We start from the raw sequence: 22,212 nt of genomic DNA, 5'->3' as shown, positions 1-22,212 counted from the left end.
CTTTAACATGAAGCGGGACAGACTGACAGACGGACGCACAGCCCAGAAAACATAATGCCCCTCTACTATGGTAGGTGGAGCATGGGGCATAAAAACATGAAAGGATGGAACTCAAAATGTTTGAATATATATGTGCACATGCCATGGCTTTTTTTGGTACGAGAATCTATAAAATCTAGCAACCACAATGGATTATTTGCTTATAAATGCAATTTTGTGTGGATAGTGGTAAAGTTGAGTATTTTTTCCAGAACAGTTGATTTGTAATAAAGCATTTTTTGTACAGTAGTATAGCTATGTATAGGATATCACTTGTTCAGCAACAAACAGCATTTGATTGGATAATCTAAAGGCTCAATATGCTGAGGGAAAATCAATGAACAACATTAGTACTTGTAACATAAATTGGATTTTTTCCTTTGATGTTTTTATTAAATAATTTGCTTAAAAAGTGTGGTGAGGGAAAACCATGGTATATTATATGCAAATTAATGTTGTACCATACTTTGCTAATTAAATATGCAACTCAACTAGAATCCAAAGGAAAAAAGGAGGAGCTTCAGCCATGGTATAACATGTTCATTTTCATGTTATTCCATGACTGAAGCTCCACCTTTTTTTTTAAATGTATCCGCCTCCAAAATATTTAGGAAACTGGAAAACGCACTAAAAGGTCAAGATCTTCATTTGTTTTCATTTTATAAGAAAAAGCAATAAATTATGTGTACCACATTTTAAGAAACCTTTTTCAAACTATATAGTATTGTTACGAACTCCATTAATTTTGGAAACAATTAGTAAGTGTCCTTCTTTCAGTTTTGAAAAATATAAAATGTAAAGCTATCATTTACTTTGCGAAAATTCAATTAAAATTTGATTTAAAAAGGGGGTACCTATAGAAAAAGGAATAAATACCAGCTACAAATATCTTTTTTTTTTGTGATCAATTAGGGGGACGTACACCATCTACGCCCCCTGGATCCACCACTGTTTAAAAACATTGTTTTATCATTAAAATTGTGTTTGAATAAATAATCTAATAATCAAATTAATAAAATAACAGAAGAAAAGCATTTTTCAATTAGATGAAAATTCTGTAAAATATGATTAATTTGTATGATATACATTGAAAACAAAGAAAAAAAAACAATTCTTACCATCATTTGAATAATTATTTAATCCTTGTCACTTGTCATTTTTGTTTACTTCAATCTGATGACATTATGAAATTACCTGTGCATACAATCATACACAGGGCGCAAAAATTAAAAAAAATCGTTTTCTTTACTTTCTGCAAATTCAGGGGTTCTATTACATGAAATACACAGACGATCATACACGAGGCGCACAAGTGACTTGCGCGAGCTTCCATGTCATTGGATACTGTAACGTGATCAATTTCCAATCTTAGTTGAAGGTCTTGAAGCTGTCAATCATTTTATTTATATTACAAATTTTATATACCATGTGTCTTACTCATTAACATATTTAAACAAACTCATCCTTCGGATTCCTTTGTTTAAATATGTTAACTCGTAAAAACCATGGTATATATAGTATTTGATGGTAGGCAGTTGAAAAGAAAAACAAATACAGAAATACAAAAGTTATCAATTTTAATATTTAACATAATTTATAACTCTCCTAACAAGTAAGGAAACTTGGAATCTATACAAGAAATTTACATGTTTTAATTGACACTTCTATTACACAGTAAAAGTAGTCTAAGGTTTTGTGCATGGTACTTTTATGATAAACTTTACAATAATACAATGTGTATGCATATTGAAGTCATAAGATGTGGTGGCATAATATCAAATGTACTAACATACCACAACCCTCCCCCTCAATTTTAAAATTCACCGCAAAATCAATGTTATACTAAAAAATAACAAAACAAGTTAAAGTAACTGTCAAAATGTTCGTAATATATGAATTTATAATTGCCATTTTCAAATTAATTTTGGATTATTACTTCTACACATCAAAAGTGAAAAGGGTCACATTAGATTTGCCCTCCATATTGTCATCAGTTACAACATTTACAAAGAAATTTAAAACCATTCATTGAACAGTTCATAAGATTTTGCATGAACTAAACTAAAGCCATGGACCTAAATAACTAATCATTAGCCATACAAACCAATTCCATTGGAAAACCCAGTTAAATATTTTTTAATAGTAAATGTTCTATGCATTAATGATTCAAAATGTTTTAAAATTTTTGTTAAACCCAAATTACAAGTTTAAAGAATAATTGCCACACATTATGATCAGCAAATGAATTGCCGAAAATAACCAGTATCTTTGGGGTATGGTGAGAGGGTTAAAATAGGTAATTTAAGGTGACAATCAGTAGTACTTTGAAGGATTGTGTCCCATATCCCCAAAAAATAAGTCATCATTTTGAAAGTACCAAGTTTTGTGATCATAAAATCATTATTTACAGAACAGTTTTAACAATACGAGATATTTTGAATTACAGTTTAATTATCAAAATGTGCAAAACATTTGTGACCTTAAATGACAAGTAGTTAAGAGAAATTGTAAAAGACTAAGAATTATTTGTGACGGACTTTGCAGACCTTTCATTCTGTAGTAAAACAGATATATGACATACAGAATAATCTAAAATTGTCTTAGAAAAACATTTCATTTTTATGATGTAAAGATACAGGAAATTTTCCTATTCAGTGTATGGCCAAGTCCAAATTCATTCAAAAGCTGTGAAAATCAGAATATGAAACACAAACACAAAATTCCACAAACAGGTGCTCTTTGTTTACATAAGAATAAAATTCAACATCAACATACAATCAGTAACTGTCATCAATATATGTACAAAAAGTCTGGTCAATACAATCTGACTACACTTATAGCAGTATAAAAATAGTTCACCTTGTACATGATTTAGCTATTGAAAACAGGTTGTATTGTGTAATCAAGAACATACATTTTAACACAAAATTCACAATATGTTTGATAAGAAGTCTGCATCAGAATAAATATTGTTTTTTAAAGGCACTTCTCAATAATTTCAGTAGTTATCACTGATCCTGTTTTCAAATGTTTATTAAAAAACAGCACCTTTATATTAAATGTCATCTTCATACCAGATCTGGGATGAATCTTTGCTTAGCCTTTGCCTTTAGCTTGGGTTGGGTTATCCTGTTATCAAAATAAGGCATAGTGAAGCCAAAGTCCTACCAAAAAGTTGATACCGTCGAAGCCCTATCTAAAAGTCATTTAAGTTCAAGGCCCTACCAAAAAGTTAATACGGTTGAAGCCCTATCTAAAAGTCAGTAAGGTCAAGGCCCTACCAAAAAGTTAATTAAGTTTTTAAATTTATCATATTTATATTATATTCCTATTTCTGGGTTATAGAAAGTAACAGTTGGGAATGTATTTGATGAGATTTGAACAATCTCAAAAGAAAAAAGAAAAAGAAAACAAATGAGTAATGAAAGGTAGGAAAAGTAGGAAAATTCAATGCAAATGAAAGTAAAAAATAGATTAATTTATCAATGATGTGATGGTTAAAATTTATCATGTTGATTAATAAAAAAAAGAAAATAAACAGGTTCAGTTTTTTTTCTCCATATCAGGTCATATATGAACTTGACAGTTGTGTCTGAGGCCTAGGAGCTGTTTTCACAAAATATATACTGAAATATTAATGACTTAAAAAAAACAAATCGTAAAAAAAGATTTGGATGAAGTTCATTTTAGACATGATATAAAATAGCCATACAAAATTCTGTTTATTCTATGTTTTATTTACAATATTAACAAGTCTTTATTGATATGTTAGCATGGTTTGATGTTGGATAAAAGATCATTATTTAAAAAAGCATAATGAATAAGAAATTTTTAATTCTTATCAGTTACTAAGTAAGTTTTGTAATATTTGAATCAATACCTAGCAAAAACATTTTGTTCTTAAAATGTTTAGATCAAAATTCTAACAAACCACTAGAATTGGAGAAATCCATTAAAGCAGAGATTAGAAATCCATTAAAGCAGAGATTCTGGACTTTTCACTGTCATATACCTATATACAAATGACTATCGTCTTTTTTATTTACATCATTTTTTGTAATAATTACTTTCAAAGATGACTGGTATAAAGTTACAAAACTGAAATTGATGATTTGATGACATTGTATAATTAAAGTCTTTTGTGGATCATTATGAGATTTTATGGTGATAATATATCACTAATGACCAAGAAAGCTCTATGGTTAGGTCAATTTTAACTCCTCAGGTCAGTAATTCTCATTCTAACAGGAACCTGACTGTATCTTTTGTTAAAACAGTGGGTAAGTGATGGGTAAAAATGAGTTTTTCGTCAATGTGAAAATTTGATAGTAAAATAACTGTGCATCTCATGTGTTTGTTTACCTCTTTATTGTTGGTACAAAATATTAGATATCATTTGAAGAAATTTCTTTTTTTCAGCAACTTAAGGAATATGAGCAGACAGAGTTCAATTATTTATAAACCATAATTAAATTAATGTTACCCTATTGGCTAAACATCTATTGTTCAAGCGACCAATCATAATGCGTGAAATATAACTGAATGCTATAGATTCTGAATAAACAATGATGGACAACACTAAATATCTAAGATGTGAAATCTAAGGGGTCTCATTTGGGGGTTCCGATCCTGGATCTCGCTTACTGTTTTTGTCAGATTCCGGTATCCCGCTTACACTATATACGTAAGCAATTCTGATTTTTTTGTCATTTCCCGGGTCCCGCAAGACCTCATTTCCCGTTTTCACGACACAATAATTTGACTTTCACGTGTCACGCTTACAAAAAATCGGCAATCCCGCGTCAAGCTTGGACCCCAATGAGACCCACAATCTATGCCCTATCAATAGTATACAATACTTCTTTGAATGTCAACCACACATCATAAATATTAATCTTGCAATAAAATTTTCTACAGAACAAAAGCTAACAACTTTTATGTACATAAGAATTATCAATGTAATATGAATTCTATTGAAATAACATATTGTGAACTAGAAAATACTGCAATGTTGACAATATGTTTTGAATAAAACCTCTCTGCTTGAAACTATATTCAGGCTTCCTTAAATAATATTTGTCTGGAAATTTAGGCAATGGTATCCACATTCTTTTAAAAATATGCTTAAAGTATAATGTTTGTTTTCTCTCTAAAATTGCTAATCAAATTGAAGTTTGTTTTAAAAGTCAACAAAATATGAAATTGAAGAAAGAATACTGCATGGAAGGGTCTATGACCTTGAAAAATAATTATGTGTGACCTGAAAGATGCTTCAAAACTACTTTTAATATAGTCTATATGCCAACATAATTATTAACTGTGTATGTAACATAATTATAGGAAATAATTTAAACATTATCAGTTTCAACATTTTCACACAGTTATTTAAAAACAAAAGCTTACAAAAAAATTAAAAAGTAATCTCAAAGATCCTTCTCTTGAGAACTATTAAAACAAAATAAATGAGGTTATCTCTATTACAACTTGTTATACAGCATCATAGCGAGTTTTGATGGTAAATGATAACAAAACCTTTGTTTTAGTCTTACAAAACATCCAACAAGAGAGCTTTGAAAAAAACAACCTTTAAGAATGCAAATTTAATTTTCTATCCCCAATTGTGTCTCAAAGCATGAAATAGATTGTTCTGTGGATTCATTTTTTTCGTGGATTGCAGAAACCTTGCATTTTGCATGGATATGTTATTTTGTGGTTCTTCCAAAGTCTGGCTACAACTTTATGGAAATTGGTTTTTGGTTGAACATTGGTTCACCTGTACCCACAAAACCTTACAAATAATTATGAATCCACAGTATTTTAATTAATAAATACCCATTCATGACACTTTCATTACTCATTCACTGTTTGAAAATGACAAAAAAGAAAATTAAAACATTATGAAACATATCTATGGTTTTGAATGTTTTTCAATATACAAACGATTTCAACATTTACTTTTGAAACAGCTGAGAGTCAATTGAGTTTATTACAATATTTTAAACCCTTTCTGATGTCAACTTTCACTAACTCTTGATACAAAAATAAATAAAGTTTTGTACATAATAACAGTATCTTTGTTATCTACAATTCTTTGGTGTACTTGAGATGCTCCGGCCTGTAGTTTTACTCCCTCCACTGCTATCTGACGAGTAAGATCTCCGACGAAGCGAGTCATGAACTGTGCCATTTGGTGTGATTGATCGTGACCTATTACTTCCAGTTCTTTTCCTAAAAAAAATTATGCAATGAATACGTACAAATAATGTAATTAAACTTCAACAGATTTTAAAAAAATTAAATTTAGGGCTGTTTCATTTAAACATGGGATGTCGACAAGCATTCAAATTTGCTCTTAGAATTGAGTATCAAATTGCAAAATGACACTTGACTAATCAGAGGGGGGCAGGACCTTTTTCATTTCATGTTTTCAAGCCCAGGATGTCAGGATCAGAACCCCTCCAACCCCCTTTAATCAGTTTCCTATATGAATGTGTTTTCCTTTTTTAAATAAAACTGATATCTATTTACAGTGCCTATCTAGATATCAAATGTGTGTAGTCATTTTTGATTAATCAAAATTAAAGTAAGTTAGGAAAGTTTGCGCTTAATTCTGATATTCAATTTCTCAGAGAAGAGAATGAACAAGAGCAGCTTTTGCAGTATAGCATTATAAGCTAAACCTGTATGAGTCATTCTTTCACATCTATACTGCCAGAGCAAAAATACGTTTTGTCTGTAGCACTGATAGTTACATTAAAAACTGACTCTACCTAGTATGAAAAACTAATACTTTCTCTATAAAGCTACGAAAACTCACATTTTTAAAATTATACACCAAACACCTGTCCAGATAAGATTAATATCTATATACCTGACAATTATCAATCAGAGTTTTGTTTACCTTTTCCTTGATTTTGATTGTGTTTCATCATCAGAACTTTCACATGTACTACATTCACTAGAGCTAGAACTTGAGGATCCAGAACTTGAGCTATCAGAATTGAATCCTGTTGGTTGTTTCAGATCTACTTTGTCTGCTACTTCAGCTACCTCAGGTCTCTCCCTCTGTAATTACAGAATAGAAATAGTACCTTGGATTATATGTAGAAACATGGCTTGGGAGTTGTACTTCCATTATATATTTTTTTCTTTTCTAAAGAACCTTTCAGATAATTAGTTTGGGTGAAGGAGCATAAATCTTTTAAACATTTAGAGAGAAAAATATAGAAAGCACCAACAACTACATCTATACAACATAAAATAAGTGTATTATGATTATATTCCTTTTAAAATTTGTAGTGATTTTCAATAGTTTAAAGCGTTTAACAAATATCTTCATGCATGTACTACATATGTATTCCTTTTTCTGTTTTGAATAGTTCCTTTCATAAATTTTATTCTAATTTTTAATGAACCATAGGGTGTGCAAAGCTAAGAAAACAACAATGCAGTCACTGTAAAATGAATGAACCATTTATTAAATGAAACAAATAATAAATAAATTTGCTATCAAGTAATTATACCTTTAATGTTTTGTACCACTTCTTTGATAACTTTGGACGACCACGAACAGTTTTATGCCATACAATTGGAAAGTTAACAACACTACAATAGTTCTGTGTAACAGCAATAGTATCCTCTAAATTAACAACAACATGCCACCAACCACCTGGTACAAATACAGTTTCTCCTGGTCCCTGGAGAATCTCCAACTGAAAAAGGTAAACAAACAAATTTAAAATTATCCCATATTTGAAATTTAGATAAAAAGTCGTGACCATCTTCTAAAACCATGACATTTCATTAAATTCTATGATAAAAAATTATCAAGCAAAGTGTTCTTAAATATTCATTAAATGGATTTTAAAAGAAAAGTGATCTCTCCTGTGGGACCAATTCCTTTGGCAATGAGAGAGATTTCATTAAGGTCTTTGAAAATTTCATGCAAACAAAATAGTCCTAGTTAACATAAAATATTATAAATATTTCACTTTTATTAAAAACTATTACATTAAGTATCTACAAACTGATGTTTACAATTCAATGACTATATGATGGATTGAACTTGAGCCTCGCTTTTGCCAATATTTTTATTTGTTTATTCACAGCACCTATATTTTTAAAGATATAGGAAGATGGGGTATGAGTGCCAATGACAACTCTCCATCCAAATAACAATATATAAAAGTAAACCATTATAGGTCAAGGTATGGCCTTCAACACAGAGTCTTGGCTCACACTGAACAGCAAGCCATAAAGGGCCCCAAAAATTATAGTCCTTTAACACTAACATGAAAGGTTTAATATTCAACTTACTGGAGCAAATTCCTTGGGCCAAGATGGAGATTTAATTTTAGGATAGACATAAGTAAACCAGGATACAGCTTCATCTCTCTGTTTCCCTCCTTCCTCTCGCTTGGCTTTTAACATATACTTTGGAGTATTGGTGGGTAATAAACACCATCTGAAAAAATATTGTTTAAATCTGATTGTAATTTGAATTTAAACTGATATACAAGCACTTCTTCTATAATATTGGACTTTCAATAAAAAAATTCAATGTAAGACTCCAAAATACTTTTATTTATTCCCTTGCCATAGGGAAATAGGAAGATGTTCATCAAAGAAAATACAAATTTTGAAATCTGACTTTTCAAGGATGAACAACTCTTAAAATATATCCCTCAGACCAGGGAAATTTGATATTGTATTTAGCTGCTTTAACCAATTTTACTTTTCTTTCTAAAAATAAAATAATTTGTATATGCAATTTACATATCTGCTTGCATTCACAACTTTTCATGACATTTAAAATAAATCAATAATAAATAATTAATTAAGTGACATGTTTTTCCTGTTTGTATGGACTTCTCCATGACTATATGTCCTGACTTTATAAAACTGAGGGTATAATAATGATTAATGTTTATGTAGTAACAAGAATGTGTCCCCAGAACATGGATGCTCCATCCGCCATAACATTTTCTATGTTCAGTGGACCGTGAAAGTGGGGGAAAATATCTAATTTGGCATTATAATTAGAAGGATCATATTATAGGGAACAAGTGTACTCAATTTCAAGTTGATTGGACTTCAACTTCATCATAAACTACCTCAACCAAAATTTTTAACCTGAAGCGGACAGATGGACGGACACACAGACCAGAAAACATAATGCCCATAAATGGCACATAAAAATCTAATTGGGTGTGTTGTTAAGTTTACTGTAGATTTTACCTTTTATATCCTTTGACTAGAGCATTCCAGGCACTGGTTCCTAAAGGGTCTATATGAATGCCAGTGCCAGACCTTGCTGGTCCCATAACAAACCACCTGAAAAATTGATTATTACCAGATTAGAATTGTAAAATTATATTCTTTTTTGGTTTTAAGAGCCCAAGTCAAAAAGTGGATTCAAAGAAAACAAAATTTAATACAAAGTAATTATGTTCTGTAATTTTTTTTTAGAGCAATTAATAATCATGAAAAAACTTCTAAAACAAGAAGTTTTGAAAAGCCTGTGTTTCTCACCTGTAAATATGTGCAACTTCAGCAATGGGCACACTCTGACATTATGGACAGGATATTTATTCACAACTTAAATTATCTTTTTTGCTGATGATTTTTGTTGTTTATAGTTTCCGACGACTATATTTTTCTCCAAATTTAAAAAAAAATATACTAAAAAAATATCTTGTGAGGACAATAAATCCTTATAGGAATGGACTGATATTATCAGATATGTGACTTAATTGTAGAATTTGTCCTACCTGTATGGAGGTCTTCTTCCTTCACCAGAATAACTAAACAAATCATCTTTAAAATACTTTGGAACATCATAATCTCCAAGCAGTCTTTTTCTCTTTGGATGCTAAAAAAAAATCAATAATTTAGTTCCTTGCAAGGGTAACAAACCTAAAGCAATTCTATCATTTAAATATTCATCACTTGAGATTTTACATTTAAGTGACCCAATGACCTTTGACAAGTTATTTGTAGGTATTAAATATAATTTATTTTACTTGTGGTCTAAAAATAAGTTTTAACAAGAATGTGTCCATAGTACACGAATGCCCCACTCGCATTGTCATTTTCTATGTTCAGTGGACCATGAAATTGGGGTCAAAACTTTAATTTGGAATTAAAATTAGAAAGATCATATCATGGGGAACATGTGTACTAAGTTTCAAGTTGATTGGACTTCAACTTCTTCAAAAACTACCTTGACCAAAAACTTTAACCTGAACTTGGCACTATCATTTTCTATGTTCAGTGGACCATGAAATTGGGGTCAAAACTATAATTTGGCAGTAAAATTAGAAAGATCATATCATGGGGAACATGTGTACTAAGTTTCAAGTTGATTGGACTTCAAATTCTTTAAAAACTACCTTGACCAAAAACTTAAACCTGAAGCGAACAGACGCACAAACAAACAAACGAAGGCACAGACCAGAAAACATAATGCCCCTCTGGCTCTACTTTCGTAGGTGGGCATAAAAAGAGGTTAAAGGAGTAGGTCCCGAAGGGTAGATTTTGGCCTCCAATTTCCGGTTAATCTGATGAAAGATTTTGGACACTTTTTAAACACTTCAGTGTCTATTTCAGTTTATTCGATTAGTTTATGTGAAAGATTTCAACTTATTTACTCATTAAAACACTCTGATTCTAGCTTAAATATGAAAAATTTATCAAATATACCAAAAAATGTCACTTTTCAGATGTTTTTTGTCAAAAATGAAAGTGGCCGCATACGTGTTCATCCTCAACCTGTACATATGTTATGTATTAGGACTTTCCATCCCAAATTATCTCCCTTACTGACTTACATAACTTCCTGTTTACATTTGTGGCTTATGTAGCATTAAATGCCATTCCTTATCCAAGCCATCCTCTGTTGACATTAAATTTAAAACATTTTTTTATTCATATATATATATATTGATGATTGGTTGACAAATATCGTTATTTTCTATATATTTACACAAATTTTTGTTTCGTTTTATTCTCTATATCCATTTGGAAAAGAGTGATGGATGGACAAGCAATCGCAAAATACGGGCTTTTAATTAATCCCATGATAACAGGGATGCTTCCTGAAAGCATACAGGTTCAACAGTTCGGTTGTAAACGTAAAAAAAAATCATGAAATAATCGTAGATGGTCCAAAAAATGGTCGTGACCACGTTGTCCTAGAAGGGGTAAAACTTCTTTTATCAATGAACTTTTCAGCACAAGAGACATGTGTTATATGTCTCTGTTAGCACTGTTCAATCCTGTTCTGAAGTTTCTTCATCTTTTTAAAGCGAAAAACTTGAGGAAGGAAAAGTTTATCTGACAGTAAAAGTTTGGCAAATGGCACCATTTTGTTCATGTATAGAACTGGCCCCTTCAATAATTCACTCTGTTGGGTGAATTAACGATCTCTCAGGTAATTCAACCAGGCGATCATGTGATCGGAAAGGGTACAAAATAATACAGGAAGTTTGAAAATTCAAAAACAATAGCGCTGAGTTTTGATTGGATAGCGCTGCAGTCTGCCCAATACCACCGCGGTAAATTACGTAAGCTAACACGGCCTGGGGAGAACACTGGTATTATCATGCATATACTGTACCTCTCCATATCCACTGTCAAATATATACAGTGGACTGTCATCTGTATTGTCATGCATATACTCTGCAAAGTATTTCATCTTTAATTTGACAGAATATCCATCATCATCTTCACCACATTTGAATCTCTGATTTCTAAACTTCTTGGATAATCTCTGAAAAATGTTTTGAAATATTTAAAAATTAAAAAAAGTACACTGCTTTCAGTTAGTTTGAAAATTTTATGAATAAAGTTTGGTTTATTATAATTACTGTTTTGCATGTACAAATATTTGTGTTTGTGTTATCTAATATTTTTTATCATTGAGGCAAGTGCTTTTCTTATTCAATAGCTGATTTTGTGTTATGTTCTTAAATGTACATTTTGTAAGTTGTTTATTTCCATTGAAATAGATTAGAAGGGTGCAGATTGGATCTTGAGAAACTACATGAAGCTTAGACATATCACATACTGATGTGCCTGTCCCAAGTCAGGAAAGTCAGTAACTGTTATTTGTAAAATCGTAATAATTGTTTTTGTCTTGAAATTTGGTTTTAATAGTCTTTGTTCAAAATATCCATGGCATGTCTTTGTTAGTTTCTACTAAATATACCAATAACTTATTAAGACACAGAACTATTCATGCTATTTAGAGCCTCCAATCTTATATCGACACTCATCTATTGAAATTTGTTAAAGACATGTATGTGTTGTCAGATAATGAAGACTTGTGGTGTACATGTGGTGTCCATTTTATTGCAGCTGGTGCCAGTTAAGTAAAGACTTACATGCGTTGACCATTTTTTTGTAGCAGGCCATTCTAACTGGTCATTAGCAATAACACAAGGAGTGTATGTTCTTTCATATCTTTCTCTGAACTCCTCTATAGACACAAACCGTGCATCAACTCTATCTACATTGTCATGCACTGTATGTAGTCCACAATCAAATGAATTGGCATAATTAAATCTGTGCCATCCATTTATCTCTGTTTCTAGTTCTGAAAAAGCAAGAGATGATAACATACAGTTTGCTTTTGGTCAAATTATAAATATTTAGAATTTTCAAAGACAAACATACTCATATAGGTATTCCATTGGTTTGGATAGAAAACATGCCATAAATATCCATTTGATTCCGTTAAGACATTTGTCTTTGAGTTTCAGTATAAATATAACTGGTCAATGTTTTCAACAGCATCCAATTAAAGTCATTGTTTATTCAGCATACACTGTAACTTGATATCCATTGTCAGTACATTGAATTTCACTTTTAATCATCCAGGTGTGTGTCTAAAGCTAGCTAGTCACTAGTTAATCACCAGGTAATTGCCAATAATTTTGTATTGTTGTATATGTATACAGTCTAATCCTAAACCATTGTAAACACCTTCTTTGATTACTCTAGGCTATTTGATATCTTTTAACACAAAAACCAATATGAACGGGAAATGGTGACTTCCATTTTTCTCGTACTCTTCCAATTTCAAGTTTCTCAGACTTTTTCTCTGGCAGTATCAATTTTGTAAACAACAATGTCTAGTGAAATTTTTAGAGGTTAACATTTTCAAAAGGTAGAAGATTTCAAATTTTAATGGGAGGGTTGGAAGAGAGTATGAAAAGTTGGAGATTTTTACTGCCACCGGAAAAATCACATATACACTAAAGCCAGGGTTTTTTAATTTGTTGTTTTACTGATTTTCCCCATGAAAAAGTAGGGTTGTGGGTCAGAAAAAAAAAAGAAAAAAATATCTTTCAGGACAGAATAATATCCCAAACAATAAATATGTAACAGTAAATAGGTGAAATTAGGAATTACATGTAATTACTAAAATTTAGAAATTACATGTAATCCCCGATGTACTTAGTAAATACAAGTAATTCTTGAATGGCCCAGTTATTACTAGTAATTACTAATTTTAAAATGAATTTTTACACCTATTTACTAACTGTTAAAACAATGTTGTAATATGGTAAGCTGATCAAAACTTGAGGTAGTTCTAGCTATAGAAGATCATCAGTGAGTACTCTTAAAAAGTGATCAGCCTAAAATGTACCTTTTTTGTTATAAGATCTTATGCATTATCTACGAGATATAAAATAAATTAAATATGATTTTTTTGTTTGTTACATTGTAAATCATTAATGGAAATTATATAGTGAAATTATAATTCCCTTTTAGCAGTCAATCTGGATCTATTTTACTAAAATAAGCAGAGAAACATGGTTTATGATTTTTGCACTTGCAAGTGAATAATTGGACCTCATTGAATACATATTCACGTGACCTTCAATTCAACCCCTAGCTGGAGATATGTTACCGATGTATTCAGATTTGAAATTGTAAAGGTTTCACAGAACCCAGTATCTAGCCTACTTTAGCTGTTAGCTCAAAAAAAAAGGGGGAAAATATCAAATCTCAAGAATTAAGTCAGCCCTAAAATACCTACCCTTTTACTTTCTTTATAATATTGTATCTTGAATTATATCTTTAATTTTAAAACAAAACTAGAGGATCTAAAGAGCTTGTGTCGCTCACCTTGGTCTATGTGTATATTAAACAAAGGATCGAAGCAGATGGATTCATGACAAAATTGTGTTTTGATGATGGTGATGTGTTTGTACATCTTACTTTCCTGAACATTCTTGCTGATTAAAATTATCTCTATCTTTAATGAACTTAATTAATTAGCCCCGTAGTTTCAGTGGAATATGTTAGTAAAAATTTACAAATTTTATAAAAATTGTTAAAAATTGCCTATAAAATACAATAACTCCTTAAGGGGTCACTTGACCATTTCGGTCATGTTGACTTATTTGAAAATCTTACTTTGCTGAACATTATTGCTGTTTACAGTTTACATTTGTATCTCTATCTATAATAATATTCAAGATAATAACCAAAAACAGCAAAATTTCCTTAAAACTAACAATTCAGGGTCAGCAACCCAACAAAAGGTCTTCAGATTTATCTAAAAATTTCAGAGCAGGTAATTGGGTTTTGAGTTATAAGCCAAAAACTGCATTTTACCCCTATGTTCTATTTTTAGCCATGGTGGCCATCTTGGATGGTTGGCCGGGTCACCAGACACATTTTTTAAACTAGTTACCGCAATGATGATTGTGGCCAAGTTTGGTTAAATTTGGTGCAGTAGTTTCAAAGGAGAAGTTCAAGATTTTTGTAAAAGATTACGAAGATTTATGAAAAATGGTTAAAATTTGACTATAAAGGGCAACTCCTAAAGGGGTCAACTGACCATTTTGGTCATTTTGACTTATTTATAAATCTGACTTTGCTGAACATTATTGCTGTTTACAGTTTATCTCTATCTATAATAATATTCAAGATAATAATCAAAAACAGCAAAAATTCCTTAAAATTACTAATTCAGGGGCAGCAACCCAAAAACGGGTTATCTGATTCATCTGAAAATTTCAGGGCAAGTATATCTTCACCTGTTGAACAATTTTACCTCATGTCAGATTTGCTCTCAATGCTTTGGTTTTTGAGTTATAAGCCAAAAACTGCATTTTACCCCTATTTTACCCCTATGTTCTATTTTTAGCCATGGCGGCCATCTTGGATGGTTGGCCGGGTCACCGGACACCCTTTTTAAACTAGATACCCTAATGATGAATATGGCCAAGTTTGGTTTAATTTGGCCCAGTAGTTTCAGAGGAGAAGATTTTTGTAATGGTTAACGACGACGGACGACAAGGTAAAGCTAAAATTAAAAGTTAGTAAATAGCTGTAAAAATGCCAAAGAAAGTCAGTGAATACCAGTTATCACTGAAACAACTAGTAACAAGAATGTGTCCAAAGTACACGGATGCCCCACTCGCACTATAATTTTCCATGTTCAATGGGCCGTGAAATTGGGTAAAAAATCTAATTTGCTATTAAATTTATAAAGAGCATACCATAGGGAACATGTGTACTAAGTTTCAAGTTGATTGGACTTCAACATCATCACAAGTGGATCTCCATAAACTGACCTAATCACAAAGTAATACATGTAAAGTTAGCAAACCATTCAAAGTCAATAGACCATGACTGAGGGGGCGGAGCCAAAAAATCTCCATCGCAATGAGATGTGTTAATGGTAATACATCTGCATACCAATTATCATTGACGTACCACAAGTGGATCTCCATAAACTGACCTTATCACAAACTAATACATGTAAAGTAAGCAAACCATTCAAAGTCAATAGACCATGACTGAGGGGGCGGAGCCAAATAATCTTCATGGCAATGAGATGTGGCAATGGTAATACATCTGCATACCAATTATCATTAATAACCACTAGTGGTTCCCCATAAAACTGAGCTAATCACAAACTAATACATTGTTGACGCCGTCGCCGGAAAAAGCATACCTATGTCTTGCTTTTTGACTCTGTCAAGGCGAGACAAAAAACTACCTTGACCAAAAACTTTAACCTGAAACTCACACTTTCATTAACTATGTTCAATGGACCGTGAAATTGGGGTCAAAAGGCTAATTTTGCTTTAAAATTAGAAAGATCATATCATAAGGAACATGTGTACTAAGTTTCAAAATGATTGGACTTCAGCTTCATCAAAAACTACCTTGACCAAAAACTTTAACCTGAAGCGGGACAGACGAACGAACGGACGCACAGACCAGAAAACATAATGCCCCTCTACTATCATAGGCGGGGCATAGGTGGGGCATAAAAACATGTAATTACTAAATCGGCTAGGTATTTACCGGTACTGAAATGTTTAGTAAATATGTGTAATTCCTAATTTCACCTATTTACTCATTGTTACTGTAACATATATATATATCCCCTTTATAACAGTATGTTAAGTATGCTCTTTTGTCATTTCTTAAATTTTAGTTCGATGTCGACTATCACAAACATCACATGACATCGTCTTATAATTTTCAAACTGGGGGTTGTGTCCATGGACAAAGACGAAATTCACAAACAAGAAAAAAAGAAAAAAACCAGATCCACATGTAGCCTTTATCAACATGATCAATTTCAAGAAACATGGTGAATAATGATCTTCATTTTGGTCTCTTGTGGACAGTTGTCTGATTGGCAATCATACCACATCTTCTTTTTTATATTCAAGCACAAATCTGATAAAGAAAAAAATGCAAAAACTTTGTATGAAAATAAGTTTCAACATTCGTGTCAAACGAATCCGGGTCCGTCCTCTCTGATTCTGCAGGTTCACCCTAGTTTCTGTTCGCCCTAATATCTGTTTGCCAGAGTTCTTTCGCCCTGATTTTATTTTTTAGTATAGTGTTGCCGTGTTGTGTGTATATAATTGAATGTGTTGAAGTCAGTCTACAATTTATCTTTGTTGATACATTTTGACAATTTAAAAATGTTCAGTAACAGTTATAACAAGATCAATTCCGAACTGTACTTCGCACACATTTATTTCCTAAACAAATATTTAAAAACACGAAATAGAATTAATATTTGTGAAACAAATACACAATGTTTCAAAAACACAGTCACACTGAGCACTGTACATTGATCACTTGTCATCAGTGATTTTACCCATCCTTTTTTTATTTTTTATATTTCAAACTGAATTTTACCCATCCAAGCTGACTATTTTATTTGAGAAAAATGTTATTCTCATTATTAATCCACCAAAGACAATTTATATAACAATCAGTGATATCAAAGGTTTCATATGACACCTAATCAGCAATCAAAATTCAATCAACAGTAATTAAAAGTAATTATAAAATAAAGTGTAACAATGCAGCCAAGAATTTTATTTAATAAATATAAATTTGGCAAATATTTTGTATTTAACTTTTAAAATAGATATACATATATTTTAATATATATATATTTCTTTCATAGCTGCGGACCCGATATGGTCCGCAAATAGTCAAAAAATAACATAAGGACCTAAGAGCTACATATATATGGTTTCGCAGCTATTTCTTTCATTGATGTACATTTAACATATCATTAACAGTGCTCTAGCTAGAATTCAAAAGGGGCAGGGTGCCAGCTGTGGAGGGCAGGGCAATTTTTTATGTTAGGAGAAGGCACTGATCATTCCTTTTGTCTACGTCCCTGAGTGTATCACAAGTTCGCATTTTTTTTTACTGTATATATTGTTAATAAAGATGCATAAGTCATTCATACCACATGTTCATAAAACATGACAATACACATTCATACTATTAACCAAAAGAGGCAAAATAAACTTACTATTCTCCCCCACACCCTCTTCTTCCAAAAAAAAAGAACATAAACTAAACATATCATAGTTTACCATACATGTACACGACAGAGTAGTTGTATTTCAAAATTTTCATCTAGAGCTTGGCCTTCTAAACCTTTTTTCATTGTATTTAGGAATACAGTATTTAATGTAGCTTCATCAAGGTGATTTGTGATGAGAGTTTTTACTGCACACTTCCATTTAGGCCACACTTAAAAATATTTTGGTTTGCCCAAACCCTACCCAAAGATTGAGACAGTGGGCCGGGTAGATAGGTAGGCATTTTCTTTTCTTTTTTCGAAAAAAGAAATTGAAGTATCAGATGTTTATAAGTCTTCATGCCTATTTGATTAAAAAAAAAACTTCTTCAAATCAGGACAATAAAAGAATTTGAGTAGGCGGCTTTTTTCAGGGTAGGTAGCGATCGGGCAAACACACCTATTATTTATTATGGCCTTATGTAAGTTGATAGCATGACACCATCCAAACATATATGAAGTTTATATTTCTTTTATCATGTTTATGAATGTGTATAAAACATGGAGGTTCAAAGGTATGATTATCAAAAATAAAATGTTTTGTATGTTCAAAGGCAGTTAATTCAATTCTAAATTCATGAAAGTCTTCATGCATACACTCTTCCATTGTGAGTTGGAGATCAAAAATAAAATGCAGACACATTCATCATATTTATGACAAAAAGGTACATTGTCTTAACTAAATCACCTAGTAATTAACACCTTTGAAGTCTTATCCACAATAATTGATTGTAATGACATGAATAACCTGGTTACCTGGGGGCAATCACCAGATGTCATATATATATAATTAAACTTCTGATAAGAAATAGATGAAACAAAAGGCAATTTTACCAAAACGGCACAGCCACAAGGGTTTTTTCGTAAAACGGCGTTTGGACAGAAGGGCGTAGCTGAGGGCACACAGGGAGCGGCTTAGGGCACACCGGGCTTGGCTTAGGGCACCCAGGGCGCGGCGCCCTTCTATTTTGGACTAACAAGACCACTGAATATAGGGCGAACGAACCCAGAGCGAACTAACTATTAGGGCGAACAAACTCAGTGCGAACGAACCTAGGGCGAATATGTTATCAGGGCAAACGATCCCGATACCGTGTTCAACACGTAATACATTGTAGCTTGTCCACTGTAAAAATAAATTTGAATTGAAGCCATACTTCGAATAAAAACAGATAAATATGACTCATTAAAAAGCTTAGGTAACAGACTTCATCTTCTCTAACAGGTAACACCTGCTTCATATTAACCCTAATTTATGAAATAACCTTAAAACTAAGAACGTGACTAAACTCTACCAACTCATGGCCACAGGTCTTGCGACTTACCTGGTCTTGCCTTCGATTTTGCCTCTCGGATTCTTTTCCTTGTTCGGTGGTCCATGCAGACCTCTTGCACTGTATACAGTTAGGGTAATCAACTTATCAAATCTAGCTGTTAAATGGGATTTGAATCGGTTTTATTTGTTTATGAAACCAAAATTTGTAAACTTCTACGATCAATAAAAAATTCAGATTTATACAAGAGGCGAATTTCATAAAAAAAAGTTTGAAAACTTATATTTCATATGAGTTAGGGGAAATTTTTAAAAGCTACAAGTAAGAATGGAAATAATTCAATACTGTCTTGTTTCTTTATATCTTTTTTTCTTAATATGTTTTCATTACTTTGATTTCGTTTTCTTTAAAAAAAAAAAATGTAATAACTAAAAAACAATGTAGGTGACGGAAATGGACTATAACCCGTATATTATTTTTTTCTATTGGGTCGGCCAAGTATTTATAAGAGAAATTTGTATGTACAAACTAGAATAAAAAATAATTCTGAATGAAAATTGTCCTGTACCATACCTTTTAATGTAAAAACTAGAGGCTCCCAAGAGCCTGTGTCGGTCACCTTGTTCTATGTAGATATAGGAAGATGTGGTGTCACTGTGAGTGCCAATGAGACAACTCTCCATCCAAATAACAATTTAAAAATTAAACCATTATAGGTTAAAGTACGGCCTTCAACACGGAGCCTTGGCTCACACCGAACAACAAGCTATGTGCATATTAAACAATGGACACAGACAAATTCATAACAAAATTGTCTTTTGATGATGGTGATGTTTTTGTAGATCTTACTTTACTGAAAATTCTTCATTCTACAATTATCTCTTTATATAATGAACTTGGCCCAGTAATTTCGGCGAAAAATATTTTCGAAAAATCTACAAAAATTTATGAAAAATGTTGAAAATTGACTATAAAGGGCAGTAACTCCTAAAGGGTGAACTGACTAAATTGTTCGTGTTGACTTATTTTTAAATCTTACTTTGCTAAACATTATTGCTGTTTACTGTTTATCTCTATCTATAATATTATTCAAGATAATAACCAAAAACAGCAAAATTTCTTTAAAATTACCGATTCAGGGGCAGCAACCCAACAACGGTTTGTTTCGATTCAACTGAAATTTTCAGGGCAGATAGATTTTGACCTGATAAATAATTGTACCCTTTTCAGATTTGCTCTTGATGCTATGGTTTTTGATTTATAAGCCAAAAACTGCATTTTACCCCTATTTTCTATTTTAAGCTGTGGCGGCCATCTTGAATAGTTGACCAAGTCACCGGACTCAATTTTTAAACAAGATACCCCAATGATGATTGTGGCTAAGTATGGTTAAATTTGATCCAGCAGTATCAGAGGAAAAGATTTTTGTAAAAGATTACTAAGATTTACGAAAAATGGTTAAAAATTGACTATAAAGGGCAATAACTCCTAAAGGGGTCAACTGACCATTTTGGTCGTGTTGACTCATTTGTAAATCTTACTTTGCTGAACATTAAAGCTGTTACTGTTTATCTCTATCTATAATATTATTCAAGATAATCACCAAAAACAGCCAAATTTCTTTAAAATTACGAATTCAGGGGCAGCAACCCAACAACGGGTGTCCAATTAATTTAAAAATGACTGGGCAGATAGATCTTGACCTGATAAACATTTTAACTCCATGTCAGATTTGCTCTAAATGCTTTGGTTTTTGAGTTATAAGCCAAAAACTGCATTTTACCCCAATGTTCTATTTTTAGCCATGGCGGCCATCTTGGTTTGTGGACCGGGTCACCGGACACAGTTTTTTAACTAACTACCCCAATAATGATTGAGGCCAAGTTTGGTTGGTTAAAATTTGACTATAAAGGCCAATAACTCCTTAAGGGGTCAACTGACCATTTTGGTCTTGTTGACTTATTTGTAGATCTTACTTTGCTGAACATTATTGCTGTTTACAGTTTATCTCTATCTATAATATTATTCAAGATTTTAACCAAAACAGCAAAATTTTCTTAAACTACCAATTTAGTGGCAACAACCCAACAACCGGTTGTTCGATTCATCTGAAATTTTCAGTGTAGATAGATCTTGACATGATAAACAATTTAACCACATGTCAGATTTGCTCTAAATGCTTTGGTTTTTGAGTTATAATCCAAATACTGCAATTTACCCCTATGTTCTATTTTTAGCCATGGCGGCCATCTTGGTTGGTTGACCGGGTCACCGGACACAATTTTTAAACTAGATACCCCAATGATGATTTAGGCCTAGTTTGGTTTAATTTAGCCCAGCAGTTTCAGAGGAGAAGATTTTTGTAAAAGTTAACGACGAAGGACGACGACGACGACGACGACGGGCGACGACGGACACCGGACGCAAAGTGATGAGAAAAGCATTTGACCCTTTGGGCCAGGTGACCTAAAAAGTTTGATTGATAATTTTTTTATTTATTTTTTTAAAATTCGACACGAGACATTGTATTCAAGTTGACTTAAACAGGGATTTTCTATACTAATACTAGTTAGTATAGAAAGTTCCTGACTTATACAATACTTTCGTAGCCCCTTTTTGAAGTTAACTGGTTGATCCCTAAATTTTGTTATGTCAATAATTTTCATGACCTTATCTCAAATTGTATATAGAGGTGTTCATGAAAAATATTTGTTTCAACTTTTCTGCAGCAATCTGAGAGGCTATGATTAACAGCCACATCTTTTAATAAATTCTCAAACCCGATTTGGTTAAGTTAGCTTTGATACTGATGCTGCGACTTATTGTGCATTGTTGTGCTTTAACCTGAGACTCAGTAGTCAGTTAAAATGGATTCCCTTGCTAACAGTTGATTTTTAACCAGGATACTTTTTTTCTCTCTCTCACATAATTGAGATTCTTTATCTTGCATACATGTGATTCTTCCGGCGGGAGTCAAAATCTCCCGCTTTTAAGACCCTCTTCCGTCCCTCCACCAAAAATCCGTCGCGTACGTCG

General features: G+C 32.1%; 1 protein-coding gene across 1 annotated transcript; it reads right to left on the bottom strand.

The window, feature by feature from the left end:
- Nucleotides 1-1,599: 1,599 nt before the first annotated feature.
- On the bottom strand, nt 1,600-19,407 carry LOC134701822 (bifunctional arginine demethylase and lysyl-hydroxylase JMJD6-A-like). The gene is made up of 9 exons (XM_063562940.1): nt 19,228-19,407; nt 12,423-12,634; nt 11,657-11,809; nt 9,810-9,910; nt 9,277-9,372; nt 8,356-8,503; nt 7,563-7,751; nt 6,941-7,104; nt 1,600-6,267 (listed from the first exon to the last, which is right to left on the bottom strand). The coding sequence occupies exons 1-9, from the start codon at nt 19,280-19,282 to the stop codon at nt 6,117-6,119; spliced, it is 1,269 nt and encodes a 422-aa protein (XP_063419010.1). The 5' UTR covers nt 19,283-19,407; the 3' UTR covers nt 1,600-6,116.
- Nucleotides 19,408-22,212: the final 2,805 nt, after the last annotated feature.

The sequence above is a fragment of the Mytilus trossulus genome, unplaced genomic scaffold (genome assembly GCF_036588685.1).
Source record: "Mytilus trossulus isolate FHL-02 unplaced genomic scaffold, PNRI_Mtr1.1.1.hap1 h1tg000343l___fragment_1__unscaffolded, whole genome shotgun sequence".
Classification (NCBI taxonomy): Eukaryota; Metazoa; Mollusca; class Bivalvia; order Mytilida; family Mytilidae; genus Mytilus; species Mytilus trossulus.
The sequence above is the reverse complement of the archived record's forward strand: the minus strand, read 5'-3'. Positions and strand labels throughout refer to the sequence as shown.

Excerpts from the sequence above, each read along its gene's own strand:
- LOC134701822 (XM_063562940.1), bottom strand. The coding sequence starts at position 19,282 with ATGGACCACCGAACAAGGAAAAGAATCCGAGAGGCAAAATCGAAGGCA. Across the intron at positions 9,911-11,656 it reads TTGACAGTGGATATGGAGAG|CATCCAAAGAGAAAAAGACT; the intron begins GTACAGTATATG and ends ATTTTTTTTTAG. Across the intron at positions 6,268-6,940 it reads CAATCAAAATCAAGGAAAAG|GAAAAGAACTGGAAGTAATA; the intron begins GTAAACAAAACT and ends AATTTTTTTTAG.